This window comes from Poecilia mexicana, unplaced genomic scaffold, assembly GCF_051168715.1.
Source record: "Poecilia mexicana isolate PSO_F unplaced genomic scaffold, ASM5116871v1 scaffold_4, whole genome shotgun sequence".
Classification (NCBI taxonomy): domain Eukaryota; kingdom Metazoa; phylum Chordata; class Actinopteri; order Cyprinodontiformes; family Poeciliidae; genus Poecilia; species Poecilia mexicana.
In genome coordinates this window covers 435,794-452,628 of record NW_028263373.1, presented here as the reverse complement: position 1 = coordinate 452,628, position 16,835 = coordinate 435,794, and the positions used below count along the sequence as shown (strand labels likewise).

The 16,835-nt window shown below is 35.0% G+C and overlaps 2 protein-coding genes across 2 annotated transcripts in view; both read left to right on the top strand.

Annotated features, from left to right (window-relative positions):
• The first annotated feature begins 803 nt into the window (after window positions 1-803).
• On the top strand, window positions 804-12,324 carry tm4sf1 (transmembrane 4 L six family member 1). Its single transcript, XM_014972837.2, has 4 exons — window positions 804-1,178; window positions 5,153-5,221; window positions 6,475-6,617; window positions 8,553-12,324. The coding sequence occupies exons 1-4, from the start codon at window positions 999-1,001 to the stop codon at window positions 8,749-8,751; spliced, it is 591 nt and encodes a 196-aa protein (XP_014828323.2). The 5' UTR covers window positions 804-998; the 3' UTR covers window positions 8,752-12,324.
• Window positions 12,250-16,835, top strand: part of cp (ceruloplasmin) — a 17,528-nt gene continuing 12,942 nt past the window's right edge. The window contains exons 1-5 of the mRNA XM_014972832.2: window positions 12,250-12,496; window positions 13,780-14,024; window positions 14,776-14,988; window positions 15,944-16,117; window positions 16,187-16,278. Coding sequence (XP_014828318.1) covers window positions 12,342-12,496; window positions 13,780-14,024; window positions 14,776-14,988; window positions 15,944-16,117; window positions 16,187-16,278 — 879 coding nt within the window. The 5' untranslated portion in view covers window positions 12,250-12,341. The remainder of the gene's footprint in view (window positions 12,497-13,779; window positions 14,025-14,775; window positions 14,989-15,943; window positions 16,118-16,186; window positions 16,279-16,835) is intronic.

Genomic DNA, 16,835 nt, shown 5'->3' with positions numbered 1-16,835 from the left:
ACAGCATTTCCCCTCATGAGGACCAAGAAATGTCCCCATAGAGAGCCGTGGTCCCCACAGTGTAGACAGAAATAGGCCCCATGAGGATATGAAAACCTGGTTCTCTTTCACTCACACACACACACACACACATATAATCTAAATATTACAATGAAGTATTAGGGCCATGCTGAGAAAATAAAAAGATAAAATTATGAGAATAAATTCACAATAATATGAGAATAAAGTCAAAATTCAGAAGAAAAAGTTCTGGTACGAGGATAAAGTCGTTTTACGAGAATAGTCTTAATATTATTTTAAATAATATTTACATTATTTTGACTATTTTTTTATGACCATTCTTGTAATATTATGACTTAATTCTCATATTATTACAACTTTTTATCCTCATGTTATTTTAACTTTATTTTTAATTTTTCCTTCGTATAGCCCAAACACTCCATCATAAATTCTGTTTTCTGTGAATAATTTCAGTCGTATATTGGAACATTTTACAAACTGCCGCACCGGAAAAAAAGATAATAAAGTCATAATATTACAAGAATAAAATAATAGAATAAAACTTTATTCTCAAAATATTGTGACTTTATTCTTGTAATAATAGGACTTTATCCTTTAAATATTTTTTACTTTATTTTGACTTTATTCTTGTAATCTTAATTTTTTTCTTATATTTACGTCATTAAACATGTCTGCTGTTTCTTCTGATTCAAGTTATTTTGTTCCATCCTGATTTTGTCTCTGCTGACTAATGGCCTGAGGGAAACTCCATCATCCCTGTTGGACTTTTTGTTTTTCCGTTCGTTCGGGTCTCGTCAGCGTGAACGCGTTTCCTCCTTTGTCATGCCAGAACCCCCTCCACCCTTTAACTCCGACACAACCCGCTTCCTGTCCCTTCAGCTGTTCCCCTCCTCTCCTTCCCAGCGCCTCTCCAGAGCTGCTCCAGCTCCTCCGCCATCTCCCTCTGCTCGTTGTGAGTTTGGTGTTTTGGTTTTTCGATGTGCTGCTCGGTGGGTTTCGCCCGGTCTTTGGGCCTGGCTCTGCTGCCGCTGGCGCTCTGCAGTGTTCTGGCCAACCTGCTGCTGCTGTTTCCAATGGGAGAAATCACCTACATCCAGCAGGACCGACTCGCCAGCTACATCTGGTACTTTGGTGGACTGGGAGGCGGAGGGCTGCTGGTGAGTAAAAACATTTATTACAAATTAACTTTAGTTAGATTTTTTTTTTTTTTTTTTTTTAAAAAGGGCTTTTATGGTCAGGAATTTTTATTCTTTTAAATCATTAGTTAAAACTAATGATGGACTAAAAAAACAAGTGTTTAACAAGGAGCTTACTGGGACCAAAAATGATATTGATGAGAATGTGAGGTTTAAGTGTCATTCGATGTGCGAATGATTTCAGAACTTATCTGTTATGTAAACATGTAAATGTTTGCAAGTTTTAGTATGAAAACCACAAAATCTTGTATCTTCTACCTGCTTTTTTTCAAACAAATAATGTAAAATTGGATGTCAGTAGGCATGACAATTTTTAAATTTGTAGTTTTTCTTACTTTTACTTTTTGTCTGTTTGAAAGTAAAAAACAAAAAAAGGCTTTTAATATTTTAATTTCTTTTGTATTTTTATTATGTTATGTAAATCAATCAAGTTTATTTTAATCAATTTGAAATTTAAATTTAAAATTTATTTAAATTGGTTTTACTTTTACCTTGTGTCTTGTAGGATGGATGGTGTTTTATGTTCATTTGTGTAAAAAATTGCTCTACAAATAAAGCATTATTATTGTTATACATTTATTGATGGGGAAACCGAAAGCAATATAAACCATTAATCTTCTTTCATATTTACTCAAAATATATTTTATTGTCATATTTAAAAAGTATCTTTAGGAATTGTTGTTAGATATTTATGGAAACAAAAGTGTTTCCTCCCTTCCTGTCTTATTCATTAGAGATTACACTGCAAAAACACTCAATCAACTATTTCCTTTAGTTTTCGGTCCAAGTATCTTATTAGATTTGAAATAAGACAAAACAAACATACAGTTAACTTTTTGCCAAGTTGTAGAATCTTGTTTTAAATGAATAATTCCTTAATTTAGTTCAACTGGCAGACTATTTCACTTTTATCTGGTATATTTTCATCAATATGAACTAATTTTTACTTAAAATAAGCTCCTTTTTTGTTGAAAAGTTACTTGTAAGTTAGTTTTGTCTTATTTTACTAAGATGTTTTCACTAGAAACTGAAGCAAAAATACTTGAATACTTGGTGTTTTTGCAGTGTAATGTTGGTTTGCGCTATTTCGTGTCTTTAAATGTATTTTTTTAGTAAGTTAAAGTGGATTTTGCCCTGAAAAATTACAGAGTATAAATTGTTCCCCTTTGCCACCATTCAGTCTGAGTGAGTTTGCAGTTGTTCAGTGGGAACAAAGAAGTGTTTTGTACATCTACAGTTAATCTGTCTGCTTTGCACGCCGCTGAGCTGATGGGGTTTTGCTCTAATTGAACAGAAAGGAGCTGTTCTTTTTCACCCAGCAACAACAGAAAGATTGTGCCTTACAACTAAAATTAACTTTGTTTTCCAACTATTCTTCTGTAAACCTACATACCAGTCCATAAAGTGTAAATTATGACACTCTGTGCTAATTAAGCCAGTTTCAGGTGGATTTAAAGGAAATAACACAAGAAAATTGAAATGATATATGAATGAAGTGTGATAGTTAAAGAACTGAAACTGGTCAGAACTGAGGTATAACTGATTAGTGCCCCCTACTGGACGGAGGACCACAAGAGCAATTTGATTTACATAGAAGTTTACAAATACTCCATTTTTATTTATGGTAAAAATCAAAGAAACACAACAATCAATCGACCAAGGATAGAAATCATCCAATTTCTCATTGATCATCTCTGATTGATGATTTTAAAATAAAATACTAATAACTTTTCTCTTTTCTATTCCACACTGGAAACTCAAATCAGTTTTGGTATATAAATATAAACAGAAAGAAGTAAACTACGAAAACACAAAATCTTACCAAGTATTTTTATCTAGTTTCTAGTGAAACTATCAATAGCAAAATTAACTTTAGCCCAGCCCATTACCTAGCAACCCCAGCAAAAGCTCAGTCTGTTACCTAGCAACCCCAGCAAAAACCTAGCAACCAGCACATTTGGTCAGCTGGATTTACCACGGTATGCGCTGTACGTTTTACTAAGTATGTACACAATCTTACTAAGTATTTTTGTTATAGGTTTTAGTAAAGCTATCTTAGTACACTTGAAATAAGACTAAACTAATTTACAAGCAACTTTTCAGTAAGATGTAAATGCTGGATTTAAGTCAACAATTCCTTTAAACTGATATATATAAAAAGTCTTGTTTCAAGTGTTCTAAGATAATTTTACTAAATTATACCAAAAATACTTGGTATGATTTTGTGTTTTTGTGCGTTTTAAGTTGAATGAAGATCAGAAACATATATTTTTAGGTATAACTAGAGGTAATAATGTAATTTTCTTTTAGATTCCAAGCTTCTCCATATCAAAAAACCTGCTGGACATTTTTTCGCTTTAAAAAATTTCAATTAAAAATTAGGTCACACTTTCCAGAATTTGAAAGCTATGCGATCTGAGTCGTTTAATATTTTTCCTGCTTATTTTTAAGCAGATGGATGGAAATGACATAAAGTTAGTAGGTCAAAGAACAAACTGAATCCCTCTGAGAACATCCATCTGCAGCTCCCCCAACTTCCTCTCCCACGTGCATCCTCCCTCCGTTTTTCCTTTTCTCCTCTTTACAAGCCATGCACTTCCCTCCCTGTCGTCAGACTCCCTTTTAATCTCTTCTGTTGACATGCAGGATGTGTATTTTAACTAAATTCTGATGGTTGAGCACTTTGCGGGTGTGGAAAACATTTTGGAACATCCTTTCCTTTTGTTAGAATGTGATTAATGTCTCTGGGAGACGGATAGCAACACAGGAAAGAGGATCAGAGTCCCTCTCTTCCTCCCAGACAGGGGAGAAAGAACAAACTGTGTTTCCGTTACAAATGAGTGCAAAACTTTGACCATATTATGCAAAGGTCGAAAAATCGCAATTTTGAGATTGCGGTGTTTCCATTAAATAAGAAACGTAATTAAAATTAATAAGTAAATAAGTTTGTTCACATAAGTTGTTAAAAAACATAATCCTTCAACCACTTCCTGTCATCTTTGTTGTTTCCACCAGTAGTAAAATCTTGTTGATGTGATTTTTATAACTATATGGCCAAGAAAACCACCAAAACTAGCTCCAAAACTTTGTGTCAAAAAACTCTTAAAAATGTGTGTGTTTTCATTTAGCACATTTATTTGTGAAATGTCAAATTGTGGAGTTACTGTGTTTTCATTGATCATATAATTGCGCAAATTAGAATTACAAGAATAAGTTTGTTTAATATAAACATACTAATATAAGAAAAAAAGCAAATTTCTCAATACATTTTTTGAAAAAGAAAATTAATACGTAAAGTGGCAGGTTATTTCACTTAAAATGTGGAAAAATGTGTTATAAGTGAAATAATCTGCTGTTTACTTCCCATTTCTAGCTGATCTTTTCCTTGTTAGTTGGTTTTGTCTTAATTCAAGTTTAATAAAAAACTAGACTAAAAATACTTAATAAGACTGTGTGTTTTTGCAGTGCTCTTGTCTTTTCCAGTAGCCATTGTCAGTGCATACAGCGGTAAAACCAGCTGACTAGATGTCCTGGTTGCTAGGTAACAGGCCAAGCTTCACTGGGGTTGCTAGGTAACAAGCTGGGCTTAAGTTAGTTTTTCCTTAACTCAAGTGTACTAAGATATTTACACTAGAAATTAGACCAAAAATAATTGGTAAGATTTTGTGTTTAATAATTCAATTAAAAAGCTCTGTTCAGACATGCGCTTTACTAGCTATTACTTTTTTAAATTCATTTTTACAATGATGTATAGCTGTTTTAATTAAATGAACCTGTTTTGCATTGAAAACTTAAATCTACAGTTACATGCAGAACCTTCATAATATTCCTTTTTTATTATTAAATTATCTGGCAACAGAATAATAAATTAGATAAAGGGGAAAATGTCATTGCTCAGAAACTGTAACAGAAGAATCCGTTCTGTGTCTTTCCAGATGCTGATTCCAGCTGTGGCCTTCATCACTCTAGGGAAATGCAGCTGCTGCTGGAATGAAAGCTTAATGGTAGGAGACTTTTTATGCTGGGACCAGTGCTCAAAATATACAGGAGGGGAACATTCTGCACCAGCAACTGTTTATGGGATCTGATACACATCTAGAGCATTCAGCTTATCTGACAGGCTAACATTTCAACAGGTTTCTTTTTTTCAGTCTCTATATATCGGCTGGACTTTTTTGCAGTTCTATTATAATTTTGTTTTCACCCCTTTCAGAGTAATACATTAAAGAAGTCAATAAGATAAAGCTAGATTCCTATCCTATATGGCTGAAGTGCTAATGCTAATTGGCTCTTTAGCTAACATTTCGCTCTGTTTGAATGAAACATTTCAACATTTCTATTGCTTTCAGATTTTTTTCAGTCAGTTTATATTTATTGGAGTTTTTTCAGTTTATTAAGTTGTCAATAACCAAGATAAAACTAGATTCCTATCGGATAGAGCTGAAGTGCTAATGCAAACTAGCACTTAAGCTAGCACTTCCTTCTGTTTCTGAGTGAAACATTTTGACATTTGTATCCATTTCTGTGTCTTTATTCGTCAGTATATAATGCCGTTTTTGCAATTATATTATTATTTTGTTGTCACCGCTTTGAGAGTAAAGCATTCGGTCAGAGGTGTCCACAGTCGGTCCTGGAGGCCCGGCATCCTGCATGTTTCAGTTCTCTCCCTGGTGGCGGTGACAACCTTCTCAGCATGTCAATGATCTTCTTAGGCCTGTAATGAGCCATCATTTGATTCAGGTGCGTTAAACCAGGAAGAGAACTAAAACATGCAAGATGCCGGCCCTCCAGGACCGACTTTGGGCACCACTGTATTAGGTAGTAATAGCCAAGCTAACACTAGATTTCTATCAGATAGAGCTGAAGTGCCAATGCTGAGTCTCCCATGATTCCTGAACAAGGCTCCCATTGTTAAGAAACACACACCAAAGTGAGCTTGAATACCATTCAAGCACAGCTGCGTCTATATGTGTGTGTGTAGCAGCTGAGCCTGTTTTTTCAAGCTCAGCAGGGATGAAGTGGAACGGTCAACATTTATTCGTTGCAGCTTACACTCCTAACCAAATCCACACTGCAAAACACAAAAGTATTTTTTAGTCTAGTTTCTAGTGAAAATATTTTTGTCTTATTTCAAGTGTACTAACATATTTGCAGTGGAAACTAGGCCAAAATACTTGGTAGAATTTTGTGTTTTTGCAGAGTAAACACTAGTTTGTTGTTTTTAAAACACTGCCTGTGTGCCGCTGTGCCTTCACAGATGTGCGGCTCGGTTCTGGCGGCCATCATCGGCCTCCTGGGCTCTGGTTACTGCTTCATCATTTCAGGCCTGGCTTTGATTCAGGGCCCCCACTGCTTCACCTCCTATGGGTGGTCGTACCCCTTCGCAGACCAGCGCGGCAGGTAAGACACCCAATAATAACAATTATAAAAACATTTTACATCAAGAAGATTATCGTTGTTGCTGTACTTTCATATCTTAAGACTTTTTAAAAATGCAGCTGTAGTTTTATGTCAGATGAAACGGGATGCACAACTTCTACAAAGTTCTCTTCAGTAGATCATTTCCCAAAAAGGTTTGGGCTGTCATCAGCCCTGTCATCTAGATCAGGGCTGATATGATTAACTGATTAGTCAAATAATTGTCAACTTAATTTAGTAATCGATTAATCGTTAACTGAAGTAAACGGACTCTAAATAAGGTCATTTGCTGAAAGAACAACATATTCAAAGCAGTAATTAAACCAGAACAGTGGAAAAAATATTTGAGTTACATTTTTTTTCTATAAATATGTTCTACCCAACTAGTACTTTTTCAATAGTAAAGAATTATTTACTTAAAACAAGCCCCTATATTTTGCTGAAAAGTTTCTTGTTTTGTCTTATTTTAAAATAAGACTAGGGCTGTTGTAAACGAATATTTTAGTAATCGAGTAATCTATCGATTATTCTTACGATTAATCGAGTAATCGGATAAAAAATATATAAAATGAAATATTGGTAAATCTGGCATAATACCGGTGTTACAATCAGATATCAATATCAGTCCAATTTTTCATATTTGAGCATCCCTAACAGTTGCTTTTTTGTAGTTTAGAAAACTAACCTGTAACAATAATAGCTCACTTTCTAAGTTAACCAGAAGAAAAGTTATAGAAAAATTTGAAATTATATTGAATTTAATAACAAAGAGGCAGGCTCACAAATATGCTTATAAAAATGTCTACAATCCAGCTTTTAGTTTATGTATTCATCTTCAGTGAGTTTAATAGATTAATTAAACTCACCTTGCCACCTAACCTGTCACGCTTTGGGTTTGAAAATACGGGAAATGCCGCCTGGAGTGGGAGGAGAGGGCGAATGAACGAACGTAAGATGGATGGAGGGGAGGAAATAGACCAGCGGACTGACGAACCGTTAGACCGGGGGACGAACACGGGGGGAAGCAATACGGGATATTTACGACACCTTCACTGGTCACACTCAGAAACTCATCTACCAGCCATGTACGATGCGCTCCGCCACCCGTTTCTTCAGGCCGGGATATGAAATTTATTGTGCGGTTCGTCGGTAAAGCTACATTTACACGGTAAGCATCAGCTACTCAGCCGCCCGCCCTGTTCAGGCTATCCGCTCACCTCAGCGCTCTTCCCGCCGTTCGCTTTCAACCAGCAGCCCCGGAGGAGAAATGCTGCCGTACTCCAGGCATTCCCCAGTCATTTTAAGGATGCTTATTGGTTCCCCAAAAACGATAAAAAAGTCGGGCATTATCATCAATCAATAAAATCCCCACGGGCCAATCTTGAAGATTGGACTTTATGCCGCTGAGACTTAGCTTTTGTCAACAACTCAGAGGCGGAAGTGAGAGCTCCGCGCAACGCAAATGAAGTCCCGGCCGGAACACGGTGCGCTAAATAATAAAACATAAATTAACGAAGCTTCGAGGCAGGTAAATTTTCCTCGAGGAATTTTAGTAATCGAGGTACTCGAATCATTCGAGGAATCGTTTCAGCCCTAAATAAGACAAAACAAACTTTTAAGTAACTTTTCAGCAAAATATAGGAGCTTGTAGAACTAGAACTGGGTTGCTAGGTGACAGGCTTGGCTTGGCTGGGGTTGCTAGGTAACGGCGCAGTGGACTTTTTAAAATCAATTTAAAGGAATTATTGACATAAAACAAGTGCCTATATCTTATAAGTTACTTTTCTCTTATTGCAAGTGTAGTATGTGCTTTAGAAACTAGACCAAAAACCACTTAGTAAAATTTCATGTTTTTTCAGTGTCCTGAAAGACAAAACCAGCTCTTGATTGTCACTTTCTCTCTTCTGTGCTTCCCAGGTATCTGTTGCAGCCTGAAAATTGGTCGTGGTGCCTCCAGCCCATCAACATCGTAGAATGGAACGTCACTCTGCTGTGCGTCTTACTGGGCCTCGCGGTGCTGGAGTTCATTATCTGCCTCCTACAGCTTGGAAACGGTTTAGTGAACGCCATCTGCCGGCCCTGCTGCTACAAGCAGGAGTACAGTCTCAACGCTTAGAGAGGCACATCTGCATGGACGCTGGGCGTATCACAGAAACAGCAGTACAACACAGCAACACCTGAAATATAGACACAGGTAAGCTGTGTCTTGCTGATGGGCCAAATCAGGGACGTCAAACTCATTTTCATCTTGGGCCTTATTAAGATCATGAATGTTCTCAAAGGGCCGACTGTACCAGAATGCATTCATAAAACCCATTAACAAACTGTTAAAATTTTAATAAATTGCTGTGTCGCTATATGTGCTTCTTAAAATTAAATAATAATGTACAATGGCATAATAGGGCCATTGAAGATAAAGGATAAAAATGTCAATTTCCACTCAGAGACTCAGAAATTTTGAGATTAAGCTCAGAAATTTTGAAGAAAGAAACTTTGAAATCCATGAACTTGAAATTTTAAAAATTTGAGTAAAAAAATCTGAAATTTTGAGAGTAAAATTTTTTGTGTCAAAAGTAAAAAAAATTCCACTTTTGAAACTCAGAAAATTTCAAACTTTTTTCTAGAAAATTTCTGAGATCTACCTCAAAAGTTCTGAGTTTTTCTCCAGCAAATGTTCAACTTTTCAAAACCAGAACTGTCCAAATTTTCACACAAAAATTTCTGAAATTAATCTAAAAATTTCTGAATTTTTTTCTTTTCAAACTTAGAAATTCCACATATTTTCTGGGGAATTTCTGAGGTTAATCTCAAAATGAAATGTTTTTGCCAGATATTTTCTCCAGTTTTTTGTATCTACAGTGGTTCTCATACACCGTTGTAGCCACTGCAGGATTTTGCAATTTTGTGATTTATTTTATTATTTTTTTCTTTTTTGCAATCAACATAACGGATTTTGCGGAGCTAACTTAGAAATACTTGTAAAAATTTTTGTGATAATTGTAAATGATATATGTAAAACAGTAAATGTGACTTTTTGTTACTTGCCGCCATCAATCATGGACTAAAATAACACTGAGGCAGCAATGAAATAGAAGTAAACCCACATAAATCCAATGTTTTTGACAGTTTTTATGGAAAATGATAAATTCACAGTTGTGTAACCCTTCTATGTTCGTCTCAAGTCCAGTAGGTTGACTTCATAACAGAAACACTCAGGTTATCTATATATATTCTAACAAAAGAACGTCTGCCCTATGCATTAAATAAAATACAATAAATTACCCTAAACAAACTACAGAGCAAAGATTCCCAAACTGCAGCTAACAGTTGTAAAATTAAACAAAGCTAAAATGAAATTAATAAAACAAGTTAAAAACAGAAAAAAACATGACAAAATTACACATGAAATACTGTATATGATTACATTTGTCTAAGACATGTTAAAATATTAATACTTGTGAAGAAAACAGAGCTGATCCCAATACATACCACAGTTACCGACGGCAACAGAAAAGGGGGAGGAGCTGTCAGTTACTGGTTGCTATGGTAACCGCCAACTGCTTATGCAAGAGCAGCATTACAGAACTTAAATACACCAAGAAATGTCACAAGAAACAATTTGTTGGCTAAGCATAATAAAGTTGAGTAACACATTTTGACAAACTTTACATCTATGTTAAAATAAAGTCTTAGTGAGGAAAAAGTGCATTTCCATAACTGTGTAATCGTGATGAACTGTAGGAACTCATTAATGTTCCTACAAAAACTGCTTTGATTTGACTGATAAAATTATATTTAAAACATAGCTGTTACCTTATCTATGTATCGCTGTGAGTGACCACATGATTAGCTATGATGGGCTGGATTTGGCCCCAGCGACTCGAGTTTGACACGTCAGTGATGAATTTCATGATAGTGTGGAGTGACTATTGTTGTTAAGAGGTTGTCTTTAAATTACTCACATCAATCTTACAAAATAAAGTCTGGATGTTTTCTTTAAGCAGTGTTTAAATGAGACACACACTGTGTAAATGAAAGTACCTTCAACCTTCAAGTGTCCTTTTATCAAGTTTTTAGGTATTTTTGTGTGTTTTTTACCTGTTGCTGTAAATTGCTGCCGTGATATCTGTCAGTTGGTAGTTCATTATTGAATGACATTTTATATCTGTTTTTAGTTATGTTTTTTTAAAATGTGCTGTTTATTTGTGCTGCCTTGAGTAAATAAATAATTTAAATTTTATTTGTACAGTTGGTGTGATTTTTGTAAAATTTCACTTCCATTCAAAAACTATTACGTAGCGCCAGAGTTTTCCTTGCAAATTTTTGACAAAAAAAATAAACTTTTTTTTTAAACCAAATGTTTGTTTCTTGAAAATTATCTGTTTCAAAAATCTCCTGAATGTAATTCAGCAAGCACTGCCCCTGCTGTGAGGTCCAACCCGTTACCTAGCAACCCCTGCTGAGCCAAGCCCTGTTACCTAGCAACCCAAGAACATTTGGTCAGCTGGTTTATCTCTAGTGTGTCCTAGATTTTTCTCCAGTTGGAATACAGATTTTTGTTGACACCTTTTAATAAATGATTAAAAATCATATTTTGTTTTTATTGCCAGGTAATAAACCAGGTAAAAAACCCACTTTCTTTTCAAGAGATAAAAAGCAAAAAAATATCAGACATCAATGAGAGCATTTCATAATACCAAACAGTTTTTTAATGTGTGGTTCTTTGTCTTTCCACTAAGTTTTATATCCTTCAATTTATTTACCATGACTATTTTTATTGACATTTTATCTGGGTTTTAAAAATAGTAACAGTATTTCAATAATTTCTGAAGAAATTACATGTAAAACAAAAGGGATTAAATGCGTCAGAAAAGGAAAGCACGTATGTTTGGTGTGTGGAAATCCATTCCCTCATGTTTTCGTTCTGGACTTTCCACAGTTATCCATTATTGATTGGTGTGGCCCCAAATTGAGTAAATGTTACCTTTAAACCTTGACAGGCAAGATGGGACTTACCGTAATATAGAAACTTACCTTATGAGGAAATAACTAAATCATTAATCATTTCAAACTTTTTAATAAAGATAAATCCATTTTGGGACTATATGATTATGTTTTTTGTTACTGAATAATTATCATGAAATAATTATTATGAAATGAAATAGGTGGTTAACCTATTTATCTGACTTTTGACTTTGACTGGATCAAAAGTCAAAGTATTTTCCTTACTGGTTAAACTTTTGAACTTTGGTGTCTATGATGCTTCACCGTTAGTACAAACAAAAATATGTAAAAACAGAAGAAAAGCAGTTTATTCTGTTTAGTTTCCATTCTTTAACATCTCTGACTTTTCACACAGTACTTCCTCACAAGACGTCTACAATAAAGTTCAAACTAATCCAAACTGGTCCAGGAAACGTCAAATTCTGCTGCTAGATTTTAGAAACTGATCAAACTTTTTGAATCACGTTTGATGAAGCGGTTTTCTGGTTAAAGTTCGGATGTTTCCTGACGTTATGTAAGTGCGACCCGCTGATCAAATGGTTGTCTTGCATTGTCTGATGGTCAGTGACCCCCTTGGCGTTGTGCCTGATCTCAGCAGTCCGTCAGTGGAAGCAGTATAAAAAGACAGGGAAAGCGCATAGAGCAGCTGTCTGTGCATCTGTTTCACTTGTTAATGTTTGTCTGATGTTTTAATTGATAAAAATGAAGAAATTTGGAGTTGTGTTGTTGTTGTGTTGTGCTGCAATATGTGCTGCAGGAATGAGAAGAGAGTATTTTCTTAAGATAGAGGAGGTTTCTTGGAATTATGCACCAACTGGGAAGAACGTCATCCAGAATCGAACCCTGCAGGAGGATGAGTAAGTACACCTGTTAAATAACTGTTCATTTTACTATTTTATAAAGATAGAATGATTTTTTTAATTTGTTCAAACTGACATTTTAATAGGCACATTTTTAACTAATTGTGACTAAATGTGTAGCATGTAAAAAAAACTCCACACATGAAACTTTGACAGAATTTATATGTGAAATGTTTCATATGTTAATTTTAACATGCAAAAAACCTAAACTGCAAAAACAAAATCTTACCAAGTATTTTTGGTCTAGTTTCTAGTGCAAATATCTAAGTGCACTTAGATATTTGCTATATATAAGCATGATATACTTATATATACTTATACTTGAAATAGGATAAAACTAAGTTACCAGTAAGTTTTCAGCAGGATAAAAGAGCTTGTTTCACATCAATAATTCCTTAATATTGAAGAAAAAGTACTTGTTCCACTGACAGATTATTTCACTTATGAGAAAAATGTCTTGCTAATTTAAATAGAATGAATCAAATACCTTTTCATCAATGTGAAGGAATTATTGACGTAAAACAAGCCTATATCTAGCTGAAAGGTTACTTATAAATCAGTTTTGAGGATTCAACATAAAATAATTAAGATTTTTTTAGAATTCATACAGTATATAAACCTTTTAGAAATATCGTAAATAAGGCAACAAACTTTTGGAAATCATAGATCTACATTGCTTGTCAATGATTTATGCAGGTGAGGTAAATTAAAGCAAATAATAATAATTTAAAAAAATAAACTTTTTGCCACTAGCAAAGGTTGGCTACATCTACAAAACTGGGGAGTTCCTGTGTTTTTACTTAGTAAACTTATTTTTACATATCTAAAATTGTTTTTTTTTTTTAAATACACACATTTATTTATTTTTTATCCAATTGTAATAAAACAATAAGAAATTGTTATTTGATTATATATTTTTATAGTGATGAAACCAGCTGAGCAAACATGCTGGTTGCTAGGCAATGGGCTGGACTTTGCAGAGGTTGCTAGGTAACAGTCTGGGGTTGCTAAGTAAGGGGCAGTGCCTGTTTATTTGTTACGTTGCATTCTGGAGGTTTTTGAGACAACTCGTTTTCCAAAATACTTGGTAAGATTTTTGTTTTTGCAGTGAAAAGTTTGACGTTTCCATGGATACCAAATATGTTTATGTTTAGCTGAGGGGAAGTGTAGGGAAAAAAGTTTAAATCTTTAAAACAGGCGATCACAACAACATTTACGTGTGATTTCTGTGATGTAAAACCAATGTAAATAGTTTTCTCTATGTGCAAATATCTTTGCAGAGAAGCTTCTGTGTTTTTAGTAAAACGTCCCCAACGCATTGGCCCCGTCTACAAAAAGGCTGTTTACAAACAGTACAGCGACGCCACCTACAGGACGGAACTGCAGAAGCCAGAATGGCTGGGATACCTGGGCCCCTTGCTGATGGCGGAGGACGGCGACACAGTGATCGTCCACCTGAGAAACTCGGCTTCCAGACCGTACAGCGTCCACGCGCACGGACTCAACTACAGCAAAGGGAACGAGGGTGAGAACCGAGCAAAACCAAAAAACACCTCAGCTGTTTGAAAGAAGGAGAACAGAAACCTCATTCTGTGTTCCTTCATGGAAAAGTTCGAGTTCCACTTTTGCTGTTACTTCGCAACAACCAGTCACCTAGCAACCCAGTTCTACTTGCACTCGCAGATTATTTCAGTTGTAGCAGGCGAAAAATGATATGTGAAATAATCTGCCAGTGGAGGTAGAACTTTTTCATCCATATTAGAAATTATTGACTTAAAACAAGCTCCTATTTCTTGCTGAAAAGTTACTTCTAAGTAGGTTTTGTCTTATTTCAAGTGAAATACTTTGGTAAGATTTTGTGAACTGCTTGTGCTTTGGTGGAAGGATAATCCATTGTTGCAATATGACTTCGTACGCAGTCACCTAACGGCAGCCGTTTCTGTGATTTTTTTACATTTATTTTTTGCCAAATGTGACAAAAGTGGTGAAAAAAAGAATTCTTAGGAAAAAAAAGTCAAAATAAAAAAAAATCCGAATTTTTAGAAAAAAATCTGCAGAAAAAGTTATAATTTTTTAGAAAAAAGTCATTTTTTAAAGTCTGAAATTATAGAATTTTTCTTTTTAATTTTTAGTAAAAGTCAGAATTCTTAGATTAAATCATAATTTTGAGGAAAAAGTATTTTTCCCCAGTGGCTATAACCCTCTTGTGTATTTCTATGTAACATTAACACATTAAAATGTTTAGATTAACATCGACAGTGTGCTTGTGCTTCCAGGAGCCTTGTACCCAGACGGCACAGATCCACAGCAGAAGAGGGACGACGCAGTGGCTCCTGGTGCCACTGTGACGTATGAGTGGACTCTCCCAGAATCCCACAGCCCAACAGCTGAAGATAGCAACTGCATGACCAGGTTCTACCACTCTCATGTCCGCCCCCCAAAAGACGTCGCCTCTGGACTTATAGGACCTCTGCTTATCTGCAAGCGAGGTACTTTTTCAATCCAATTATAACAACTACAGCCTGGCCAGTGATTTCAGACGCAATCCACTCCATTCAAACCTTGCTTCGAAGCACAGTCTGAGATTTCTCCCATTGACTTGGATTAGAATTCAACTGGGCCAATCAGCAACCAGAAGGAGAAGTTGTGAACAATGACGTTGATTCTCTGTCTTAGAATTGTAGTCTGCCTGCCTGTTTTTAGGGGCATTAGATAGTAAAAAAGGAGGTGAATTTCAGACAGAAAACTCAAACATTATGAGATTAATCTCAGAATATTTCCCTTGAAAAACATGGAATTTTCTGCATTTCAAAAGTCAAAAATGTTTAACTTTTAGAGCTCAGAAATGTTCATGTTTTTTTTATGGAAAAGTCTCTTGTCATAACTGAAATAATTTGCCAGTGAATCTGGTACTTTTTAATCTACATTAAGGACTTATTTACTTAAAATAAGCTCTTATTTCCTGCTGAAAAGTTATTTTCAAGTCAGTTTTGTCTTATTTCTGGTGTAGTAAGATATTAGCAATAGAAACTAGACAGAGAAATACTTGGTAAGATTTGTGTTTTTGCAGTGTAGACACTTTGCATCTCTATTAAAAAGCCAACTTGTTTTTCTTTACACCTTTCCTATCTTACTTTTAAATTACTTCTGCAGTGAATACTGACTTCTTAGTATGAAAAATGTAACGGAATAAAAAACCCCTGAAAAAATATGAGCTAAACACAGAACCAGGAGACTAAATTCAACTTTTCTGCAATCCAAGACACTCAAAGTACACAAAAATTTGTTTAATTGCAAAAAAAAGTATTTTCATGACATTCCCTTTTAAAATCAAGGACATTTGTCAAGTGTTTCATTTTCTACTGACTTTGAGATAAACTGTAAATCTTTTATTAATATAAAATGGAGTAATTATTTGAAAATCTGATTTTATGTGTTCTGTAGGAACTCTGGACATCCATGGTGACAGGGCAGCTGACTACACCTACGCTCTGCTGTTCATGGTGTCGGATGAGAACCTGAGCTGGTACCTGGACGACAATATCAGGACACACGTCACAAATCCCATCAGAGATCTGAAGGAGGACGAAGATTTTATAGAGAGCAACAAGATGCACGGTGAGAGCCGTTGGTACTTTTAATATGCAAACTGAAAAGTTGAGGTTTAATACTTTGTTTATGTCACAGGGATAAATGGTTATCTCTACGGAAACCTGCCTGGACTGAGCGCGTGTCAAGGCAACAAGATCCACTGGCACCTGATTGGCCTCGGCAATGAGGTAACAGCTTCTACTTTTATTATTTTACAAGTTTATTTAAAGTACTGTAGAAATAATTAAATGGGACTTCTTAGTTTTAACTGGTTTCAATTAATATACTGGGAAAAGTTTTCTACTGCCAAACTTCAATGGTTTATGAAAACAATATGTGAATTATACTTTGGTAGTAATGTAAGTTGAATCCAGATATATTTGTGAATAAATTTCTCTTGTAAAAACAGAAAATTTTACCAAGTGTTTTTGGTTAACACTTATATCTCAGTACACTTGAAATAGTACAAAACTAGTCACTTTTGAAGAAGATATAGGAGCTTATTTTAAGCAAATAATTTCTTAATATTGAGTTAAAAGCACTAGTTCCACTGGCAGATTATTTCACTTATAACATGGGAAAAATGCCATATTATAAAACATTAAAAATGTTAAATGAAAATGGCTGGGTGATTTTTCTAACTGCTTGAGATGTTTTTAGAAGCAGTAGAAACCCAAATGGAAGAACAAAAAGTGCAAAATGTGAACTTGAAGCACTTTGTCTCCTTATTCTGGCACTAAATAAA

Coding starts and splice junctions, on each gene's coding strand:
- tm4sf1 (XM_014972837.2), top strand. CDS start 999: ATGTGCTGCTCGGTGGGTTTCGCCCGGTCTTTGGGCCTGGCTCTGCTG. Junction 1,179..5,152: donor TGGGAGGCGGAGGGCTGCTG/GTGAGTAAAAAC, acceptor GTGTCTTTCCAG/ATGCTGATTCCAGCTGTGGC. Junction 5,222..6,474: donor GCTGGAATGAAAGCTTAATG/GTAGGAGACTTT, acceptor GTGCCTTCACAG/ATGTGCGGCTCGGTTCTGGC.